At 35.5% G+C, this 23,566-nt stretch overlaps 2 protein-coding genes across 4 annotated transcripts; one reads left to right on the plus strand and one right to left on the minus strand.

Annotated features, from left to right (window-relative positions):
- Positions 1-173: 173 nt before the first annotated feature.
- LOC110704941 (3-isopropylmalate dehydrogenase, chloroplastic-like) lies at positions 174-8,302 on the plus strand. 2 transcript variants are annotated; one of them, XM_021882751.1, is made up of 11 exons: positions 174-308; positions 3,170-3,299; positions 3,412-3,523; positions 4,650-4,725; positions 4,831-4,919; positions 5,903-5,989; positions 6,635-6,751; positions 6,873-6,980; positions 7,107-7,160; positions 7,240-7,392; positions 7,895-8,302. In XM_021882751.1, the coding sequence occupies exons 1-11, from the start codon at positions 275-277 to the stop codon at positions 7,967-7,969; spliced, it is 1,035 nt and encodes a 344-aa protein (XP_021738443.1). In that variant the 5' UTR covers positions 174-274; the 3' UTR covers positions 7,970-8,302. The 2 variants fall into 2 exon arrangements, with proteins under 2 accessions (XP_021738443.1, XP_021738442.1); XM_021882750.1 differs by lacking the exon at positions 174-308 and adding an exon at positions 322-774.
- Positions 8,303-9,051: 749 nt separating this feature from the next.
- LOC110704944 (DNA mismatch repair protein MSH1, mitochondrial-like) lies at positions 9,052-23,304 on the minus strand. 2 transcript variants are annotated; one of them, XM_021882753.1, is made up of 23 exons: positions 23,051-23,304; positions 22,742-22,911; positions 21,342-21,480; positions 21,075-21,172; positions 20,702-20,777; positions 20,477-20,596; positions 19,584-19,631; positions 19,004-19,068; positions 17,860-17,945; positions 17,327-17,491; positions 16,568-16,677; positions 16,357-16,462; positions 16,175-16,250; positions 15,742-15,800; positions 15,099-15,166; positions 13,879-14,052; positions 13,116-13,322; positions 11,873-12,129; positions 11,619-11,762; positions 11,040-11,097; positions 10,587-10,886; positions 9,732-10,442; positions 9,052-9,497 (listed from the first exon to the last, which is right to left on the minus strand). In XM_021882753.1, the coding sequence occupies exons 2-23, from the start codon at positions 22,870-22,872 to the stop codon at positions 9,267-9,269; spliced, it is 3,429 nt and encodes a 1,142-aa protein (XP_021738445.1). In that variant the 5' UTR covers positions 22,873-22,911; positions 23,051-23,304; the 3' UTR covers positions 9,052-9,266. The 2 variants fall into 2 exon arrangements, with proteins under 2 accessions (XP_021738445.1, XP_021738444.1); XM_021882752.1 differs by having other exon boundaries at positions 21,342-21,486.
- Positions 23,305-23,566: the final 262 nt, after the last annotated feature.

Below are 23,566 nucleotides of genomic sequence, written 5' to 3' on the forward strand. Positions count from 1 at the left end.
GGCAGCGATGGTCGGCGGTGGTCAGGTATGTAGGTGGGCTGGTTTCCGGTGGTGTTGGTAGGTGTAAAGGTGGTGATGTGGTGGTGTTGGGGTGGCTAGAGAATGGAATGGAAATACCTAGGGGGGTGGGGAATGGACTTAGAAGGAATTCGGGGAATGGAGGGGGTAAAGGGAATGAAAGAAAGTGCTAAACAAACATCAACAAATTCCCTTTCCTGAATACCCCCAACCAAACGGCCCCTTAGGACAATAAACTAATACTGTATTCGAAGTTATGTGTTACACTTACGCAGAATCTAATCAAGAAGGTACTTTGGTAGTTTCATACTTTCATAATTTGGTTACTTTGGTATTGTTCATTGTTTGTGCAATTGTGCCCCTTGATAAAGAAAATTAGTTCATGTGCATAACCTTAAACAAGAAGTGGTACCCAATTTAGAGTTTAAACAAAAGTGAGCACATCTCACATTCTCACTACCCATAATCCCATTCATACCCTTAACCCAGTTTTCTCTCTCCTCTTTGACTCCCCAACAATGGCAGCAACCCACCTACAGCTTCATTTGGCGGCGTCATTGAAACCCCAAATTCATTTTCATAAAGCTAAAACCTTTGCTACAGTTAACCCCACAAAATTCCCAACCGTGCGTTGTTCTGCTGCTGCAACACCCACCAAAAGAAGCTACAACATCACTCTTCTTCCTGGTGATGGCATTGGCCCTGAAATTGTCTCAATTTCTAAAGATGTTCTTCAATTTGCCGCTTCTCTTGAAGGTTTTAACATTGTTATTGTTTGATTATTGTTACTTTTGAATTAAATTTTTGATTATTGTTATCTTGTATTGAATTGGGTTTTAGTTATTATACTGTACTACTTTGTGATTTTGGAAACCCTTATAATGGTTATTGATTATGGTTGGAATGTAGGATACATTGATGTAGTTGGAAATGTGTGTTGGGTGAATTTTTTGTCATTGAAGTTGGGATTGTCCCACTTGATTATGTGTGTTTGGTGGGTGAATGGGTGGGGGTTTTATTAATGTATTCTTCATTGCTGAGAATTCTGTTTCGGATTGCGGCATTGTGGTTGTACTCTTCATTATTGAGCGGATAATAAGCTGGGGTTGTTAAGGAAAAGGAGAATTTTGTAGGGGCTAGTAAGGGTTAGGGTATAGGAATTTTGGGACTGGTCATTGCTTGAATGAAGGTTATATTTAATGGATTTTGGGTTGATAAAGGTTTGACGAATATGATTGTTGTGTAAATTTTTAATCTTGATATTGAGAGCTTTCTTTGGCTGGTGTTCTACAGTATAATGTTTATAATGTTATATGTAGCCATGTAGGACACAAAGGCATAATATACTCATAATTAGTTAGATTGGTGTGTAGTGTAGAGAGGGAAAAATGACCTAGAGAACAAGTCAGAGGAAATGAGAAAGGAGATATTCATTCCCTTCAATAGTAGTGTATCATTTTCTTCTCACTTTATGAACTCTAGTAGGAGAAGAATGACTGATATGTGTATGATTTTGTTTTTAGAAAAAGTTAAGTTTAGGGAGATAGAATGATAGGTTTTAGGAATTGATAAGAGGGTTTCTAGATTTCCCATGCATACCTTGTTGTTTGTTTGATAAAAAATTGAGCACACTTGTGATTTATGTGCAAGTGTACATACTTTAGGACAACTTCATTACTTTACATAATCCCACTTGACAAAAATTCCCGATTTATCAATAATGAATGATCACTTGTCCTTTCTAGACATTATACTTTTAAGGCTTCCTTCTTGTTGATATGGATTGTTGATATAGATAACATTTGTACTAACCAAAGAAGTGATATTTCTTTTTATTAACAGTAGTTGTGTTTGAGATGTCATGTACAAAGCTATATAAAAGTATCCAATCTTTCTAGTATGCTCTAAAAGTATCCAATCTTTCTAGTATGGTCTATGACCATTGGTTCTATGATAGTCGTTCATGGATGTTTGTAAAGTCCTATCTATGTTTAGCAGCACTTTAGGATGACATCACCGTTACTTCTAGGGAGAGGCCCAAAGAAGATAAGTTTATGGTGAATGCGTAGCTGCTAGAGATGTAGAAGGGTGTAGTATTCTGTAATAGACTGAAATTCAGGTTTTTATATTATATGGATAATAATATGAAAGCTTGGAATTTAGATTAATAATGGCCGGAATTTGGACACAGAAGGATAAATTAATAGCTTAAGGCTATTACTCTCTTGATAACTTTAGGTTATCACTCTCCTAGTAACTTGAGGTTACTACTCTCAAGTCTCAACATTTCTCCTCACAATTCACATGATATCCTAGTGCATATACTATCCCCTATTTATACTAAGGCCAAGGAGTCAAGGACTACTAACCTAAAAGTATTAGACTCCAAAATGCCCTTCCTAATGTTGGTCTACATATTCTTTGGATAAGATCACAAACAAATCTTAGGTGGAACAGTGGAAGGGATCGCTATCTTTGTTTCTATGTATTTAAGGGTTTGCTGTTTTAGGTTGCTTCCCTCATGCAATTATATATAAGTGTTGATGTAAGATTAAAGGTGACAGATTGAGCTTGTCTTCATCTGGATTAGTCAAAGTTAACACTTTTTTGGGTAACTTTTATCAATAAAGCATAAATAACTTTTATTTGTATCAGGATAACCAGGTAACTTTCATTCATTAAAGGGTAATTTTTCATTCAAGGTAACTTTGTAGCAGATGTACAATATATTATTTTACATCCGATTTTTTAAATGTTTGTGTGCTCATAAAGGTTTTGAGGACATTCTGTAAAATATCAGGTTTTCGTGTGAAATCATACTACTACTGTTTGCTACTTGCACGTTGTTGAGTGAAACTATAAAGCATCAAGATTTCTGCAGTGTGTGAATTGTGATTAACATAATGAATGATTTAACTGTACCTCTCTAAAAAGGCTACTCCATCTGTACAGATGGACCTCCCGCGATCTATACACTAGATAACTTATTATATGTTTTTGATTAACTTCTATATCTGCCTTATGCTTTTACTTGTCAAAAATTAAAGAATTGAAATTATGCTTGTCAGAAATGTTTTTTTTTTTTCTCACTTGGTCATATTGTATTTTTCTGTCAATCTTTAATTTGTTCATTGGTATTCTTCAATTTTAGGGATTGAGCTCAAGTACCAAGAGATGCCTGTTGGTGGCTCTGCTTTTGATCTCACTGGAGTTCCATTGCCAGAGGAGACCCTTGCAGCAGCAAAACAATCTGATGCTGTTCTTCTTGGAGCTATTGGAGGGTAAAATTCATTCTCACTTGTTTTAATTTTTTTTATTTTTTTTTCTTTCTGGCTTCCCTCCCTTGTAATATGTGAAAATAAGGATGGGTTACTTGGCCCTGTCGGAAATCAGGTATAAATGGGACAAACTTGAAAAGAAGTTGAAGCCAGAGACCGGCTTGCTTCAGCTTCGAGCAGGTCTTGACGTGTTTGCAAATTTAAGGCCAGCTACTGTCTTGCCTCAGGTTGCTCTTCTGTTTCTTTTGCTTATATTCGGTGTTTTATTTTATTTATGTTACTTTTTTTTCTTCTTAAAATACTGTTCTGTTGATTTATACTGAAACTTCTTGCATACATCAAGCTCATGGGCTTTCCCAACTCCCCTCTTTTTTTCTCTCAAGGCATGAACTTTCATTGTTTTCTATGGCAAGTATAACTTTGGTAAATAAAGACTACAACTTTGAGGAGCAATGTTCTAGATACTGCAGTGGTTACTGTTGAGGTGGGAAACATTAACCCCTGAATTTTTGTATCCCTTGCTGAAATAAGACATATATATCTTATGAACCCCGAGGGTAAAAAAACCTTCTAATGTACTTCTATATAAAGCAATGAGAATTTATAATGTGACGGCGTGACGCAAGTGACCTATAGTTTGTCGAGTTTAGGAATGTAAAGGTTATATTATGAACTGTTTCATCCTACATTATCTCGAGTCAGATTTGTCTTAATTATGGCCAGTGTAGTACAAAAATCTGTAATAAACTAACATTAGGAAGGGCGATTTGGGAAGTCTAATACTTTTAGGTTAGTAGTACTTGGCCTTAGTATATATAGGGGATAGTATATGCAGTAGGACAGCATGTGAATTGTGAGGAAAAATGTTGAGAGTAGTAACCTGAAGTTACTAGGAGAGTGATAACTTTAATTTGTCAAGAGAGTAATAGCCTTAAGCTATTAATCTATCCTTTTGTATCCAATTTCTGCCATTATTAACCAAAGTATCAAGCTTTTATCTCTTAATTAGTCTTTAAATCAGAAAATACTAAGTCAGTCCATTACAGAATCATTAAAGTTTGTCCTTAGTTAATGTAGAAAAACCACTTCGTGAATTCTTGAGGGAAAAAGTTATTTAAGTGCTTTCTGTAAGTGTGCCTGGTAAGTAGTAGCTGTGTGTAAATTAAAATTATTTGCTCCGGAATTAGGCACTCTATGGCTAATGCTATTTTATGGGTAAGATTAAATCTTGCTCCTAAAGGATGAGGCTACACCATTATTTATATCTGGTCAAATTCCTAGAATACTTTTGATGCTATTTAATTTTACTAATATTTTTGAAGTTCCTAATGTATGGGTGCTTTGGATTTCCAGTTGATCGATTGTACCACATTGAAGAGAGAGGTAGCCGAAGGTGTTGATCTAATGGTGGTGAGGGAGCTTACTGCCGGTAAAAGTCCTATATTGTTGAACTCATTCTGAAAGCGCTTCTAAATAACTTCATTAGTGGATGTAATTATTTTTTCTTCTCTGAAACTTCTGTTTTTAAATTCAGGTATTTATTTTGGGGAGCCTAGGGGTTTTGGTGTGAATGAAAAGGGAGAGGAGATTGGTTTCAATACTGAGGTCTACTCTGTTTCTCAGGTATGTTTTACTAGTCAGATTTTATGTAAACTTTAAGGTAATTTTATCTTTTGTAGAAGTAGTCTTTGATGTTTAAAATTGTCCCACAAAAACAAAATGGACTTATCACACAGATTCTTTGTAAAAATTCTTTGGCATAGAGTGGAGAGACAATTGGGTGGAATGGGAAATAGGAACTCTGAATCCTTTTAGATAGAAGAATTGGTCAGATATAGTACAAGGTAAAGGATTCCATCTAGATTATGAAGTGAAATTTATAAGACCAAAACAACGTATACGAGATAGTGACATTCATTTGCAGTGGCTCTTCCTTCTAGTAAATAAGGTTTAGTGGGGGGGTGGCCTGTCTTTGGGCTGAGGTGTGTTTGAGTGAAAACTGTTAGGAATACAGGTCTACTAATCTACTAAAGGAGAGACTTTGACTGCTAACACCTTGTTTATTATTTCTTCAATATCTTCATCATATTTCCTTTCTCCATGATAGCAGACCAGGGTTGTTTCCTTTTCCCTTATGCAGAGCTGAGTAAAATGTCCATTTAGCTAGGGAACACTGTTTTTGCAGTGTAGTTTGACCTCCATCCTTCTCATTTAGGAATCAGGCTCTATTTGCTTAATTCAGTGATAGCAAATGGTTTATGTCTCGGGTTATGTGTTCATGTTTTGTCCATAGGCGGCAGCCAGTGGATTGAGAAAAATCAGATTGTAGTAATTATTAAACCTATGAATTGAACTTACCTTTTCAATTTTGTTCTTGTTTACTGGATTAAACTGTCTTTGTTTCTGTCATGTTTTTAATTAATAGTTAATGTGTATATAATTCAATATAAGTTAGATGAAATAGATTTGCTTGATGTGAACATGTTATTGGAGTTGGGAATAGCGACTTTTTGTACTCTGATCCCTTCTTCAATGATGTTGCATTTATATCTGTAATTCATGATCTCACATCCATTAAACTGTTTATCAAAATTTTCTTTTGGCAGATTGACCGTATTGCTCGTGTTGCTTTTGAGACTGCTAGAAAGAGGCGTGGGAAACTGTGCTCTGTTGATAAAGCCAATGTTCTAGAGGTTTGTGGTGCTGGTGACTAATAAGAATTTTTTTAGTCTTTTGGGTGACTTTATTTTTATTTTTCTTTGTTGTGTGCATATTATGTGGATTAGCTATACTGGCAAGTGACAGTATGGTATAAAGCGCTCTAAAACCCAATGAATAGAATGAATATGGCTAGAAAGTTCTGAGTTATAACTACTATCAGGCACCTTTTCTTTGTGCAGAATTTGAAAGGGCTGTTTACTTATTTTCTATATAATATTTGTGGGATGCCTTATTGTGTTTTGACACTATCTTGTCAGCATTGCATCTTGATGGACCTTATGCAGATTTTGCTGTAATTCTCAGACAAGCTAGTGTATAATAATTACCAGTCCCGTACTCCCGTAAACAAGTTGTTCTACTAATATTCAATTGCAACCACAAAGGCTTGGTGTAAATAATTTTTTTTTTAAAAAATATATATATTTAGGCATAAAGGCACAAAGACTGTTACTTTCTAATTTAATACTTTTAGAGATATTGGTGCATGATTCGGTTGCATTAAGTCCTACAAAGCACATATTTCGGATTATATGTTGCGGTGAAGTTTTTCATAAGGTTAATTTCTAATTATTATACCATATCTATTGTTAAGTCTCATTTCTATACAATTTAGTCAGGCATCTATGCTTTGGAGGAAAAGAGTTACGGATATGGCAGTGGACTACCCTGATGTCGAGCTTTCACATATGTATATTGATAATGCAGCAATGCAACTTATTCGTGATCCAAAACAGGTATTTTATTCATCTATTCACCCTTACCAACCCAAAGTCACTAAGCATTTAACAGTCTTATTTTCTTTCCTCTCTTTTCTTTTCTCCATTACTGACAGTGTCGATTGATTTATTTGTGCAGTTTGACACTATTTTAACCAACAACATATTTGGTGATATATTATCTGACGAGGCTTCAATGATTAGTGGGAGTATTGGAATGCTTCCTTCTGCAAGCATAGGTCAATCGGTATGGGAGTCTAATTTGGTGTCAATAATTGCTATTTTTTTGCTTTTTTTTTCTCCCAATAATTGGTGTTTTAATAGTTAGGATTTATTTTATATGACTAAGGACTTAGTTTTGTGATTTATATAGGGACCTGGACTTTTTGAACCTATACATGGCTCTGCTCCTGACATTGCCGGACAGGTTGGACTTTTGACTTATTGAATCTTAATTTAGCTTAAATATAGAATGGAAACTGATTTTGACTTGTTGAAAAATCAAGGACAAGGCAAATCCATTGGCAACGATCTTAAGTGCTGCAATGCTTTTGCGGTATGGTCTTGGGGAAAGCAAGGCCGCAGACAGGATTGAGGCAGCTGTTATGGAGACCCTAAATAGGGGATTCCGAACTGGTGACATATACTCAGCTGGAAATGTATGTTTACTTAATGAATTGTTATATAAATTCCACATTCTGCATGTTTACATTATTGTTGTATATAGAATTGTACTTGGTAAGTTTTATATTTTATATAATTTTTTTTTTCTTTGGTTGCCTTTTGGGGGGGGGGGGGGGAGGATTGTAGTGTAGCGGCCGGGTTTCCCACAAGTTCACACACTACACTTTTCTATTTTCTCCTTCCTTCAAATAAAACAAAAGGTGCAGTTGAATTGAACTTTTTCAATGTACACTATATAATGAAATTGGTAATGCTAGTTTAAAAAATTGGTACACATCATCAGGTCGTGTACATAAGTCCATTTGCTTCTGGTTTGCGAAAGCATTCATTTTACAATGTACAAATCTTGTGACATTAGTTTCTAAATTTGAATATAATGTATGACTAATTACTTACTATTGGGATCATTACATTTTTTCTTCTCTTGTAAATCTTTCTTTAGTTAATGACTAATATGTAATTGACTACTGCTTACAGAAATTAGTTGGATGCAAAGAGATGGGTGAACAGGTGATGAAGTCGGTAGACTCTTCAATTCCTGCTGCTGTTTGAGTCTGCATTGTCGCATGAAAGCCCAATGGCCGATATTCAATAGTAGCTCCCTCCAAGTACTGGGAGCATAGAATCCTGACAATTCATTTATGTGGAGGATGACCGAGAAACCAAGCACAATTTTGCATAGCATGCTATGATATGTGGTAGGTTGTTTCCAATTTGGGAATAACAGTTTTGTACTGTAATGCTGATCTATATTTAGAATAGTTCTGTCAACTCAAAGCTGTAGCTAAAGGTGGCATTCATCGTAACCAATTCTTCTGTTGTGAAAATTCAAATTTGCTCAAAGTTTGCGTATTTATCTTGAACCGAGCCTTGTTAACTGTCTAACTTTAAGGCAACTAATAGCGGATATAATAATAGGGGCATTGGGTCTATATTAATAGGGCTGCAATTTGCTCGTGATGACTAAAGAATGGAGTATTATGTCATCAGGTGCTATTGTTTAAGTGCAACCTTGTTATTGTTTTTGGTGTTTAGAGAGCCACAAGGGCGGGTGATGAAAAACGATCCCGAAATTTCCTGGAATCGGGAAGGAAGCTCTAACCACCATTCACTAACCTTGTTATAAATTAGTCATAAAAAAGAAAAAGTGCAATAAAAATTTAGATTGCGCAAATAAAAAATTGTGGTATAAACTCCATTCACAGGAATATTTTTTAAAACATTATTTCCATAAATTATTTTTAAAGAAAAATGGCCAATCACCACACCGCCTCTGAAGTAATTCACCCGATTTTAACACATTGCGTGATAACAAGTACCTGTGTTGTCTGATCCTAAACGAATGCTACTTCTGGGTTTAGCTAGGAATTTGTAAGACACCCTAGCCTTTTGGCATCGGATGATGCCTTGCGGCTTGGTCGAGGACAGAATTTTAGCTTGGTCTTTGCAGTGGTTGGGAATATTGGAAGTGACCGGATGAACTCTTTCAGTACCAAGAGAGGACCACTGCACAAAGTACAATACCCTGAGTCCCTAATACTTGTGTAAGAATAAACCCTCAAAAAAATATTTTAGAAGTTTCGAAAGGAAATCAAATCAGACAAAATGGAAGTGGAACATTGCTAGATAAATGCTTCAACTCAAGTAAGGAAGTGCACTGCTAGGGCAACTCGGCATTATGAACAAAATTGTTGCTTCCACTAGCCAGTTAATTATGAACAATATACATCTCCTACAGTCCTACAGTCCTACTCCTTCCATACAAAATACATTTCATAAGGGCCAATACAATATACACCCCCTTGATCCCTAGAATCCAACCAAAATTTTGAATGAGATAACTGCACATTCATTTACACACAGTAACTGGTTCTAAGATGGAATCACATGTACCAAAGTTTCGGTGTTTGCCATCAGCAATATTAGTGAGGAAGAAACCTCGTTTCGGAAGCTGATTGATCAGAAGGGTCTCAAGCTGGCAAGCTACACTCTTTCCTTGGACTACGAATGAAAGGAATGCAGCATTCTGCATGCCATCCTTTAATCGATGTGCTTGGACTCGACCTTGGAGATCATCAGTCTGCAGCACCATGAAATTCAATAAAAATTAGGGTTTGTTGATTTTTTTACATACTAGTATCTACAGAAGTACATATATGTAAGATTTCAGCATGATGAAGCTAGGAATGGATGATATCTTGGTAAAGTTTTTGCCTAAATGGCAAGTATTAGAATTTCAGCCAAAAAAAGTGCTCCTTTAATTGCCTATTTATTTTTTCCAAATATTTTTGTATAATATAATGCATAAATTTACCTCTCCAACATATAATTTCTTATCCGGGCGCAACATGATATAAACACTTGAAGCACCTATTGTTGATGGAGGTGGCTGCTCCTTAGCAGCAATAAAAATGCAATTAATCTCTGGAATTTGAGACGAGTCTGCCATTTTATGAAGCTCAGCCAACTTCTTCTTGCATATGGCAGTAACAGCATTATAGACTTCTCTTTTTAGAGTTTCCACTTGGGTAGCCAAGTTTAGGTTGGTTAAGGAAGTACTCATGTCGCAGTGAGCTTCATTAGAGTTATTCACAATAGCAGTAGAGCCAAAACAATCAGATTTGTCATATTTCAAAGGCATCTCATTTGCATATACAGAGAGATATAATTCTTCAGCTCGTTTGACTAGTGTTTCAGGTACCCCTTCTCTTTGGGCAGTTTCAAATGCGAGGCTCTCTTTACAGATTCCATCTACTAACTTCCAAGTTGGTATTGTTTGACCATCAACAAATTCTGCACTCATTGCTTTGTTAACAGATTTGCTTCTTCTCAGTGGCAAATCAAAGATTCCATGCAAGTGAGTTGATACGATGCCCAAACAACCAATTGCATCCAGAGTTTCAACAATACTACCTGCAATACAAGTTCCTTTTGCTGTTTCTGTTCCTCGACAGATTTCATCTATGAGAACAAGACTTCTTGAAGTTGTTGCAGATAGTAGTGAACGCATCTCTGACATTTCTATCTGAATTTTTTGTATTCAAAAATTTCATTTAAATCAGAAATTTGATTGCAGTCCAGGCATAAACAACTGAATGTAATTGCAGACTAGCCACTAGGTATTTATTCTTTAAAATCTTCTATTTTATAGATATCCCAGGTGACATACCTGAAAAGAGCTTTTCCCATCAACAGGGCTATCATAGGATTTCATGTGAAGAATAACAGCATCAAAATGTGGGATTGAAGCAGACTCTGCAGGAACCATAAACCCACATATTCCAAGTAAAGCGGCTGCACAGACTGATCTCAATAAACTTGATTTACCACCTCCGTTTGGTCCTGTTAGAAGGAATAATGATTTCATGTTGACAGTATTGCACACTGCATTGCCTTGAGCTATATCAAACCAGTACGGGGATAGACCAGTCATCTCCATGCTTAAGGATTCACCATCCAGCTTTCCATTCTGTATACAGACATGGATACATCAAAGACCCAGTTGGCAAGAGGAAGGATCAGTACTTCAGGAAAGGGTAGGAGAAGGAAGGAGGGATTCTTCTTTGTTTTTTTAGGGGAGGGGGGGGGGGGGGGGAGGGGTCGTCCGAATCAGGAATACTACCTGTGAGCTGCTAAATTCCACCAGCGTAGGAAAGACCCATTTCCTTCTCCTTCCTTCACTGCAAATACAAATAATGATTGGCATGTATTAGTTGCATTACTTGATCTGGTGTCCAAATTTTCCAGCTCTCAGATGGCAAAAACGTAGTCCTAATATTAGAAATTTTGCTAAGATAAAAATAAAAAGAAACTCAGTTACACATGTATCAAGGATCAACTGTGAAGACATTGCAACTGGCTGGTTAAAACGACTAGATGTTTTTTTTGGACGGGCAACAACTAGTAGATGTTAAATGCCAGAAGGTTTAAATTTTATTAAATATGAAGCTTAATCTCTCTGCCTGGCATAAACAGTGCTCATATTATCACTTTTGCCAAATGTCCTGAGACACATATATAAGAGTCATACACCTTAGCAATAAAGATTCCCTAGCAAAAAGACTTGATAAAGCCATTAATTACATCAACCAAGGAATACCATCCTAAGTCAACTATTAAGGAAAATTTAAACTGCTTTGAAAGATAGCAAGAGTACTGACAGATAATAAGAGTCTAGAATGTGCAACTCTGCAACACTAACCTGACATGTGAAAATAGAGCCTTTGCAATAACAAGCATCATGGATGCATAGACAAGAACATTAATTTTATGTTGCAACTCAGCAGACAGACCCCTCAGCAGTTCAAGAACTTTGGCTCTAGCCTTTTCATTAGCTTCATGGTACCTGAAACCCAAAACTTATTTCTTAAGCATTTTTCAATGTTAAATCATTATTCCATGATTTAAAAAAAAAAAACATCATTATTCAATTCTAGTTACAAATCAGAAGCAAACCTCATCAATGCATCCTCCACCTTTGTCGTGGTAAACCATTCTTCACTGACTTTCTTCCCTTTCGAATCTAATGCATGTTTCAGCTGTTTAATTTGTTGCTCCCCTGGGGTCCCAGACCATACTGATGGTACAAACCGCTTTCCTTTAAACCAAACAGCCTCATGTTCTCGAGCATAAAGAATTTCACCCTTTGGCTCCCCAAGTGGCGCTATAGAAGCTCTTATCCTTGAAATAATGGGTAGAAAATCCTCCGATACCTAAATTATGAAAAGGCACAAATGGTCATTGGAAGGTATCTTATGCTGTAAGTCTGTAAATTCCGTTTAGAAACTGTAACAAATACAAAAAAGACAACAGCAATTGAGTCATGTGGAGTGATGAATAGATGCATTTAACCCAAATTAGCAGGATAGAGCTCTAAAATATGACAGCTACAATAAGCATCCCCACTAACAATCCTAAATGTGTTTGTATACTCCAATCCAAGGCAAACTGGAGTGCTATTCAATTCTTTGGTCACAGGAGCAAGGATACAAACAATTAAGATTTAACCCACTGTCAAAAGTAGAATCCTCATGCAAGGAGCTTGGTTGATGGTTTCATATACTTTTTTTCTCGGAGAAATCACGTCTTGACACATAAATTTAAACATGACTTTGCTCAAATTACATCATGATCCCCGTATGATAGAAAGAGAATGAATGTATGATGCAAAGGAAGTGCGTATAAAGAACATGCAGCTGCAACCAGAATAACATTGCAGCGTGTCAAATTCACTTTTACTAAATTGCTATTGCGTATTTTTTCAACAGCAACAATATCAATTTGTTTATGTGCATAATATGTAATTGTGTTGAGAAGAATATGTACATATATTTTAGAATGAAAAAAAAAAAAATTAACCATGCAAACAAATTTCTCTATTTTCTAAAAATTTTAAACTGCATGTTCTATTGTGATCATGATGAGCATCATGCTCCTGAGAGCATTGTAAAATTTAGTCTAACTAAACATAAAATCCATACAGAGTAGTTATGAAAGAGCACAATAGCAGGAATTGGTAACAAGCCTGAATAATGTACCATTAGAGTATCATTTATCAGAACGGTCAATATTTTGTGATTCTGTCTCCGTACACCATCCAGACTTCATTGCAGAATTTGGAATCCAACAAATGAAGTATTGTGAAACAAAGACAGCTATGGAAGAGCACAATCAAAATCCAGGAGATATATGCACCTACCGCCATATCAAGGACCTTGGCTGCTTCATCAACTTTTTCATAAAAATCTTCCATATGCTTTCTTTTCACACGCCCTTTCCAAGAAGATTCAATGTCTTCAAAAAAATCACTTGGAATATGCGGGAAAGAACTTAATTGTTGCTCAAGTTCACCATCTAGTGAAATAAGCTCACCAATTCTACGTGACACCCATTCACAATCATTAACCTGGAAGAAAATTTAACATATTAAAAAAAAAAAAAAAAAAAAAAAAAAAAACTGTTAGCCAACAAAACCAACACTCATGATGAAATACAAATTCCATAAAAGTTATTAGCTAGCATAGCAAAAATTCGGAGTGCCAGTTCCATGGTTGACATACTACATCCCCCTCACCCAAAATAAAAATAAAGATCTGTTTTCAAAAGACAATTCATCAATTCACTTCATTTTGATATCAACTTAAAGGTTGCCTATTTGACTAAATATCTTTTCATTCAGCTTCACATCAGTCCCTACCAGTGCAACTAATTATGCATTTATGCCTGTAACATCAAAAAGCTAGATCCGTAACATCTACATTTTCAGATTAACAGTTCAGACACTATGCCCCACAATTAGGACTAGTCCATTAAAGAGGCAGCTTCCTTCTGTCTTCAAGTAGTATAAATTCCAATCCATTGTATCATTTTCTTAGTCAGCTCCTAATTTTAATTGCAAAAACATAAAAGAGCATATAATATAAGTAGTCACTTTTGAAAAAGATAATCTTTTGCAAACTCACTAGTGTGTCAAATTCGAGGTTCAATCCAGTTGCCACCGAAGTAGGAACCATCAATAATTCGAGGACCTCACGAAGCTCATATTTATCATGCAACTGCAATATTTCTTCAGCAACATTCTTTATTCTGCAGAACTCAATATGATTAGCCTCTCTCAGCTCTAGTAACTTGACAAGCTGCAGATGAAAAATCCACAATTAGATATCCAACAATATCTTGCTCAAAAGAGTGGATGGAAAAACAAGCACTTTCAGAAAGGAAAAAAAGATGATGAGATGCCTGATGCACGGATACAATCATACAGACATGCATATGTTTATATACAGAAAGGAAGAAGGTTCTATGCAGCAGATCAATATCAAGAAGACAGGTAAAGAAAAAAAAAAGAGGGTTTGCAATTTAAGCAAGCCATTACTGCTTACAGATTATTTGGTTACCGCTTACCCTACATATCATATCTTGGAGAAACACTCACATCTAGAAAAGAACAAAGCAGTAGTCTATTAGAGCACCTGCAGCATGCAATTCTATGAAAGGTCCACAGCTAGTTTGTGTCTAACAAACACAGAAAATGGGTATAAAGATGTGTTGATGGTACATACGCATTTAAGGAGCATATGCACCATACACTTGATTATTTTAAATACTTTGCAATGCACTGCATCAGTGACTTTTGAGTCATCACACATTACATGCACATCACTCATATAGTCATTAAATGTGTAGCTCAGTAGCTCTGTATTCTGAAAATGAATGTTTTGATTTTAAAGCTGAAGTTTTGCATCCTATACTCTTTTATAATTGCCATGCGGATCACTTAAACATGTGGAAACAAATCGCTTCTGAAGTAGACACATAGCCTCTCACAGGCTCTTCCTTGAGGCAAGGATGAGTGTAGGAGACTAAGATGTATCCTAAGACTAAGATATACAATTTCAATTAGATCCTAGTTGTAAATGTATTGATTAGCTTACTGCATTCCCAGGGATGGGGGATACCACATGTTTTGACTTTAAGACAGAAGAATGGACATGGAATCTACAAAAATCTTTGAGTTTAACAAGACTAACTAGATAAACCATATAGGCAGATGAATACAAAGTCAAGACAGAAATGATGAACAATGAGGGAAACTTCGGATATTTACCAGACCAGAAGCCTAGAGATAATGCTAAATCAGTACAAATGGATAAATCATATATTAAGGAGACTAGAGGATAACCTTTGCAGATGATACACATGTGAACTCAGGTATTGAGCATGTCACAATGCTCATGCGTTTGCATATTTCTGCAAATAATTTAGAGGTACATTAGACAGCTACATCATAGAGAATCCATAAGGTCTTAGATAATTTCATAAGTGTAAATCATATTTTAAATCAAAGTATCTGCTTCTAATTCAGATGGGGTAATGAAAAGAATACTGGGTGCTGAAACTACTGACATTTGTTAATTTTAGATCAAGAGTCAAATGGAAAATACCTCTCAGTTATAATAAAATAGGGGTAGGGCGGCATACATCCAACCCCTCAAACCTAGCAATAGGTGGGAGTGTCTTCAAAGCATTGACATAATATAGAAGTTGATGTTAGTGTTGATGTTGATGCATTAGTATAATAAACTCTACGGTACTTGCAAAGTACTTAATAGAGTCTGTTTTAGCAATTCAATGACATTGCAGTGTACAGGCATTCTATCAGACTATTATAACAAGCACTGACATATTAGTTTACATGTTAGTTTCAATATATTTCTTTCAATGAATCAAAAACAATCAATCCAGCCATTTGAAAGCCAAAAATATATGTTGGCAGCTGGTTACCCCAAGTCTTACTTCATGGTCTCAAGCCTATATCTACATACCTTGAATTGTAGCTGCTACAGCATAAGCAGGAGGATTAAGAAGAAGATCTCTAACATACCTGAAACAAAATTTTCAATTTTGAGATAATAGCACTCAAAATCCCAATAAAGCTATAATCCCAAAAGGTAAGGATTGGTTGGGGCCAGTAAAAAAAGACTTGTGAAGAAACTGGATGACCATCAGTGCATGCTTAAATTTATAAGATAAGAGATTCGTTTGGTAAAACAAGGCTAAAGCTATATCAATTATTCACTTTATCACTATATTGAAAAGATTCAGGGCAATTAAAAAGGAAGCAAATCCATACAAGCCCTAAACCTTCAAAAAGCATTCCAGTTCATGTTTCTAAAAAGTAGAAGGCAGATTTTTCATACCGACAAATTACATAAGATGAACAATGATTCAACAACATAAAGAAAATAAACTACTTACGATTGGGGCAAACCAGTGCAACCTGATGGAAGTAACACTTTTAGCAAACAAGGTATACCTTCTGTTGGTATGGCACCTGAAGACATCAAAAATATACATGACCAAAAAAAAAAAAAAAAAAAAAACAGAGAGAGAGAGAGAGAGAAAGTCAAGAGCTAAATAATATTACAAATTGCACCAACCAATCTGTGTGGCAGTTCCAAGGTGTAAAGGACGGGGCCTTTTTTCAGAAGGAACGGCTATATTTCTGAATACAACAACATCTTCGAGACCATAAAGCTCCTTCACCTGCATGTTAACTTAAGCTTAAACATAACACAGAAAAACATCATACAGAACTAACAAAAGGATAGGCATAAGATATCCAGTCATTAGCTTCTTCAAGCAATCAACCTTGAGCAAAAGCTCTTTGACGGGGTCACCTTCAAACCATTCGAAGTATCGAGAGCTGCATTCTGCCCACAGCAATCCTCCCTCACCAAATTCTCCCCAGCGACAAGTTCCTGAATCAAAGCATCTTCATGTGAGAAAAGGAATTGTTCAATTGTAAAAACTAAAATTTAATTTCATAAAAATTTCCATCCAAAATACCCTATAATAATGAAGCCAAAATCACCACCCAGTATGATCCTGCAACTGGCAAGATCGTGACTCAAAGTGCATGTACCCTTAAACCCTGATTTGTTTACAGAGGGCTAAAGAACCAAAAAACAAAGAATAATTATTGGTTCTTCAAGGGAAGCATGAAGCATCTGATTCTGTAATTAGGGAAATTGGTGACATTAATTCATTCAACAACTGTCAATAGCTTCTAAAATCAATAGCTATTTACTACTACGTATAATATGACTTGAATAATGTTTATCCAATTACTTCAATATAAGTGGTCCATAGACGACAAATCAAACCCAAATACACAGTGTATGTCAAGAGTAAGCACTATTGGGGATTGATAAAGTATCATTGAAGATTACAAACAAAAAAGGATGTGTTCATCAACTCTGCAAAGTATGTTCTAGAGAAATTAAAACCTAGAGCAAAAGGATAGCAAAGCATCAGCGATATTAACACCACAACTGGAGCATCTGAATACAAGGCATGAGAATAGGATATTCACATATAAATACATGACTTGAAGGCAAAGATGCACACCTGAAGAGTTGTGCTTCAATGATTTGTGGAGAAACAAATAATGGCAGTGACAAGTGCGGAGCTTTGTGACTAAGGCTTCTTCAGTTAAGCCATCCTCAACAGAAAATGTTTTCAAAGTCTCCAAGACTGAGGTTAAAGAATAGCCTTTTGCAGAACGAGACACCCCTGAAAACAGAAATCAAATCAAATACTCAGTAAATCATTAGTCTCAATAGGTTGCAGAAAAAATTCAACAAGGGGAAGAATAATTTTGACCAAGATGCCAACCAAAGAAAGAAAGATATCCAAAAACAGTACACTTAACAGGAAATTTTAAGTTTTTAACCCAGACCACCCACTCAAAAGAAAAAAGTATAACAAGAACAGGAGCTACAGCATCATTAACTGAAGTAAGAGCTAGTCCACCATATTCATTATTATTTTTGAACTTCAATCCAAAACTAAAAAGCACTACCAAAGTGTTTCAAAAAAAGTTATCTTGACATAGCACAACCAAACAAAGATATAATTAACATATTCAACTTCTCTCTTACCAACAACAGGCATTGGTTCAGGAAAATCAAGGTCACGATCAACCCCAACATGGCCAAATACATATGGGCTTCCTGGATGGGCGTGCCTAAGCATCAAAAACAAGTTAGCTCACACTGAAACCCAGCAAATCCAAGCTTAAGACAACATACACAGACATCCATTTCCTTTGACCAATATATTCATGCACCTCTGAAAAGCAACCTTTGCTGTTGAGCAATAATGGGTAGAAAGTCACAGACAAAACAGGACATAGGAGGAACTTTAGCTAAGAATGGGATTATGAAAATATTGATAACCAGCAGGCATCCTATCATCAGCAAGGATCTTTTAATAGGTAAATAATTTATGCTTTCAAGACAACCACCACCCCAAGTGCAGATGAAGTCATGCCACAGAAACCATCTCATTGGCTAACAACTTTTCTTGCAAATGTGAAGGATGAAATTCAAGGAATGAAAGCAATATAACAAGATGTTCATTTTGCTAATTTGCTCCTTCCAGGCAATCTCTCTCTCTCTCCCTCTCTCTCTAAAAAAAAAAAAATACTAAAACTTGCCCATTTGAAATAGAGGACTTGAAAACAACAGCATCCCAACTAGGGAGAGGTGACATTCTTTTCCAACCTCTTTTTGGCACAGTAGTGAAAAAATATAACATGTCGTCATTAGGGAGAGCTACTTTCAACCTTATATATATATCCTAGTTTAGGTAAAAAATAGAGACAACTCAATGTATTCTGTGATACCACTTCCAGACAAAACTGTCAGTCATGGACCTCATGTTCCTCATGCAATGCAAGGGAGTACAAAGATTGTGCATAACAATGGAAAATTCAAACCCCAATATCAGACCATTACTACTTTTTAACTTTTTAAGCGGTTTCATGATTCACAAGGGATTTGACACCTTTTTCAAAATCACATTACCTACTTAACTAAAGTGATTGTCCCTTCAAAATCCATAGGTTTCAACCAACAACAGTAGTCAGTTATATGACTTGATTCTTGAACAGCATAACAATGTTAAACGACTCCTCATCAAAGGCGCCACAAGGCCCATAAAGGAAAAGCCAGTAAAGCAAACTCAGAAATAATTGATTGGAAAAAGAAAAGTGAATCCAAAATATCATATACATATATATACCCAGATATAAAACGACCCTTCCGAGAACGAGATTGAGTTGGACCCTGCACTTCCTCAACTATGCACTGCAAAGGAAAACCAAATTGTTTGGCTAATCAAATTATACAAAAAATACCAGGTGAGCAACTCATAAAAATTTTCCAATTCAATTCAGATTCTTATATGCCTTTCATGTGGAGTGCCATAACATAACTCATATTTTAAGAATAATTGTACATTTTTTTTTAATTTAAAGTCATTTCAAAAGGAAAATTTTTGAAGGAAACTTTCAGGAAATTATATGGAATTAATAAATACTGGTATGTACAGTCAGTCAACTAACCTAAAGTACAATATAAACAGAAGACAATTCTTCTGCTCTTAGTTTTTCAATTCTACAAAAGACAAAGACCCTAAAGTCCTAAACACAGCAAGGGATAAGTTAAAGACAAGTATGTCATTGGAACACTTAGCAGGCTAGTAGAGCCATTCATGTAATAAGCTTTTGACTTCTTCATGGATTAAATATGAGACTATATGTAGATCTATTAATGTTAATGGAGACAGCTTTAAACAATACAATAGTATTTAGAATACTCACAACAGAATAGCCATTGCGAGTCAGGTCGTCCAATGTTTGTTGCAAATTCTGCAAAAGTACATTATATACAGTAAATCTCATAGGAGAATTGGCATGCAGACAAAAAGAGATAAATTCACTTGAGAACCCAAATAAAGAAAGTAGAGATTTCCATTAAAGAATCAGTAAATTATCCCCAGGCAAATAAACACTTTTTTTTTTTTTTGGGGGGGGGGGTGCTGAATTATCAAGCATGCAAAGTTCACAGCAATGCCAGAGTAAAATAAAGATATCTTTACAAACCTCCATATTTGACAGAGGTATAAATAAATTTTAGTCTTATGAACATTTTCCTCAAAATAAAATAAAATAAAAGGGTCTTATGAAACATTATTTTCTGACATATCTGAATTAATCATAGGGAGAAGTGAAAAAATTGGCTATGAGCTAGCCCTTTCTGAAGGATATAATTATAAGCCCCAAAAGGCTTCTATTTATTCTGAGATGTCCTTATAAAACACAGCATGTTCAAAACCCATTTGTTCTTAGTATTAAATGAGTAAAAATAAAGGCAAGGGAATAAGCCCACTTGACAGCAATACAAAATATAACATAAACATAGATATATCTTATTTTGGAAACTAGATAATCATGAAACGACTCTACGTCTCTACCAGTTAGTAGTCTTAGTACTGAAAAGAAAAGGAAAAGACACAGAGGGACCTTTCCTTTTAACAAAGCACTGAATAAGCTGGACAGTATCCAGAATAAAACACAGGTTTCAAATTAGTTCACATTCCTGCAATCCTGCTACTATAGTAACAGTTAAAACAAAGTAGAAGCTATGTCATGTGCTCCCACATAGCATGAGATGATGAAATTATCAGGAACAAAAAGAGAAGTCATTTCAATACCACCACAGGACAGCCAGCTCTTGGAACACTATCCGTGCGCAAGCCACCAAATGGATTTAAGCCAGCATATTCAACAAGAACACAAGCATCGATACCAATGGCTTCATAAAAATCCCCAACCTGAAAAAAGGAAATGGAAAGAAGGTATAAGTTAACCTACCACTGCAGAGGATTATGAAGCTAAGTGTGATAACAACAAGGGCAGTAAATCAGATGAAGGCATACTCTACATAGCAGAACTTCACGTGGAAACCTTGACTTGAACTGTAACATTTCCCAGTTAAGGTTCCCTTCTTTTAAACTGCATAAAGAAAAGGTATTCCATGTAAGTATATAAAGGCTGAACAACTTGTCATCATTCCTCTGATGACAAGGATCTATATATGATTTATTCAAAAATCAGTCACCAAAAAAACAGATATAAATGTGGAACCAAAACAAAATGGAATCTACTATTCCAAACTTACCCCCTAACTTCCAGTCAACATCTAATACAAGCAACAGAAAAGCATTTATCTAAGAAATTTAATTTCACAAAGAAAAATGCCAAAGTTCAGAAAAAACAATCAGTTAATAACTGACAGTTATATTAGCTTACCTCCCATTTTTCAAGTTAACATCCAACCCAAGCAAGTTTGAGTAGACAAGTCTCTTAATAAGTTGAACTGTTGAAGGTTTCCTGCATGCACCTAATTTCTACAACATAGGAACACGGAAGAATATAGATGTAAGCTATGTATAAATAAAGAAATGCATAAAAGTGTTGAAATATACAAATTTGTGTGCACATGTAAACAAGTGTAGACATCAGAGACATGTATATGGGCAGGGATGAATGTCAATGAGAAAGCACATAGCTAAGGACCTCTTTCCACCAGAAAACATGGGAATTGTCCTTTTCGCTCAGAACATCTTTCCATTCTTTAGCTTTCTTGTTTTTCCTAGTTGTTCCTTTCAGAGCTTCTTTATCTCTGTAATATTGCACTCCTTCACTCTGTCTGCTTCTGCAACTAAGCAATAGCACAAATCAAATTTCTTTTCTTTTTAGTCCCCCTATTTGGAAGGGGAGAGCAGGAAGGGGAAGAAGGTAAAAGTGAATGTCATCATACATCTTTTCGTTTCAAGGAACAAAACAAGAAAAGAAAACAATGAGTCGAATAAAGACAAATGCACAAAAAAAATATGACCCATTTAAACCTTTGACATAATTTTGATGACAAACAATTAGATGTCAAACTTAGGATAAAAAGGTTTAAGATTTGACAGATGTCAATTGAATATGTATTTTTGTACTTGTTGCAATTGCTTCTTAACATAGTACATCTTATTTTAAAATGCTTATAGGTAATTTGATCCCACAGTTCAAACTTATTTATTAGCTGATTTCCAATTGCCATCCCAGCTAATCACCCTCAGGTGTTAGTGTTACTATATCCGAAATAATTGTACATATACTTATCATAAATCTTTGTAAAAACTACCAGCAAAAAACTACAATTGCTTCCTAGTTCCTACCAAAGTACTCTTTATTTATGCCATCCACGGATCCACCTATCTCGATTACCTCAAAAAAGCTCCTCGTACCTACAACGCCCAACATTCTACATTGCCCGAATACACTATCTACTTTCCTATGTAGAATAACAACTAGACCGGTCAGGAAACGACTGCAAGACTTTGTTTTTAAGTCATATCTCTCCCAAAGCAGTAAAAACTTTTTAAAAAACTTTCACAGACTGACATTGCTCACTTTAATCCATTTCTCAATAATAGTATAAATAAGTATAATACAATCCTACTTCTTATATACTCATACTGGAACTAGAATTCACCTCTCCCTCAATCTCAACGGCTAGATTCTACAAACTCCGCCTTGAATAATACCCGTTTATGCCGTTTTACAGTAAATAACAAGTCATTGTATATAACAATAACAAAAACCCAACATGAAACATACATCTATGCAACACTCTCATAACACAACAAAGCCTATACACTCTCTTAACACAAGTATCAACACAAATACTGTACTTCAATTTTAGCCAAACAAGTGCAAATGTTTCCCAAACAAAATTAAATCCTTACACACAAACTACCCTGCTCCTAATAATTTGACTAATACAATACCTATTTTCCCTTAAACATATATTAACCCAACAAAATAAGCTGAACAGACCAACAAACAATTATTACCCATTTCATAATTTGCATAAAACCCCACAATATTGACTAAAGCAAATCAAAAGTTAGAGAGAGAGAGAGTACATTGGGAGTGAAGAAGAACGAAGAGACGAGCAACTGTGGAGTGAAGAAGGTAGAAGAAGAACAACTGAGCGCCATTTTGGAAGTGACAGCGGCATTGAACTAGCAACCGCTTTCATTGTTAACCTGTACATGTGAATTCCCAGCTTTTTCGCTGTTTTTTTCTTGAAACCCTTGAGAAACACAAACCCAGAAAAACCCCAGAAGAAAAATTGAGTGAGGAATTATGTCAAGAAAACCCAGAAAAATTCAAAGCATAAACTAGTTGAAAATGCAAGATTGTACCCAAAATTAATCAAAAATAGAAGGTACCTGGTTTGCGCGCGCAAATTGCAGGGCTAGTGTGAAGAGAGAGAGAGAGACTGATGACTGTTTGTCTGCCTTGCTGCTCCTTTGCGTTTCTGTTGCTTGCCTTGTCGTCTTGAAAGCACACAAATATTCTTACATTTGAACCTTGCAATTTGGCACGAACCGCTAGAAAGTAGAAACCATAAATGTCTATCGTTTAAATAGTAAATACTCGCAACACTTTTTTTTTTTTATTTTTTTTTTACTTCTTACTCCCTTCGTTTTTAAATACTTGTTCTATTTTTGCATGCACAAGTTTTAGGAGAAATTGGAGAAAGTAATAAAATATAAAGGTAGTGGGGTAAGGCCCTGTTCTTTTGAGCTTCTGGGCAGAGCAGAATAGAGCAGAGCAGATTTCAGCAGAGCAGAGCCGAGCAGAGCAGAGCAGATTTGATTATTATTATTATTATTATTATTATTATTATTATTATTATTAGTAGTAGTAGTAGTAGTAGTATTTATTATTATTATTATTATTGT

The sequence above is a fragment of the Chenopodium quinoa genome, unplaced genomic scaffold, assembly GCF_001683475.1.
Source record: "Chenopodium quinoa cultivar QQ74 unplaced genomic scaffold, ASM168347v1, whole genome shotgun sequence".
Classification (NCBI taxonomy): Eukaryota; Viridiplantae; Streptophyta; class Magnoliopsida; order Caryophyllales; family Amaranthaceae; genus Chenopodium; species Chenopodium quinoa.

Excerpts from the sequence above, each read along its gene's own strand:
- LOC110704941 (XM_021882750.1), top strand. The coding sequence starts at position 537 with ATGGCAGCAACCCACCTACAGCTTCATTTGGCGGCGTCATTGAAACCC. Across the intron at positions 4,920-5,902 it reads AGGTCTACTCTGTTTCTCAG|ATTGACCGTATTGCTCGTGT; the intron begins GTATGTTTTACT and ends TTCTTTTGGCAG. Across the intron at positions 6,981-7,106 it reads CTGCAAGCATAGGTCAATCG|GGACCTGGACTTTTTGAACC; the intron begins GTATGGGAGTCT and ends TGATTTATATAG.
- LOC110704944 (XM_021882752.1), bottom strand. The coding sequence starts at position 22,872 with ATGTACAGGTTAACAATGAAAGCGGTTGCTAGTTCAATGCCGCTGTCA. Across the intron at positions 19,632-20,476 it reads GAGCTGGCTGTCCTGTGGTG|AATTTGCAACAAACATTGGA; the intron begins GTATTGAAATGA and ends GTACTTTTGCAG. Across the intron at positions 17,492-17,859 it reads TGAACCAATGCCTGTTGTTG|GGGTGTCTCGTTCTGCAAAA; the intron begins GTAAGAGAGAAG and ends TTCTGTTTTCAG.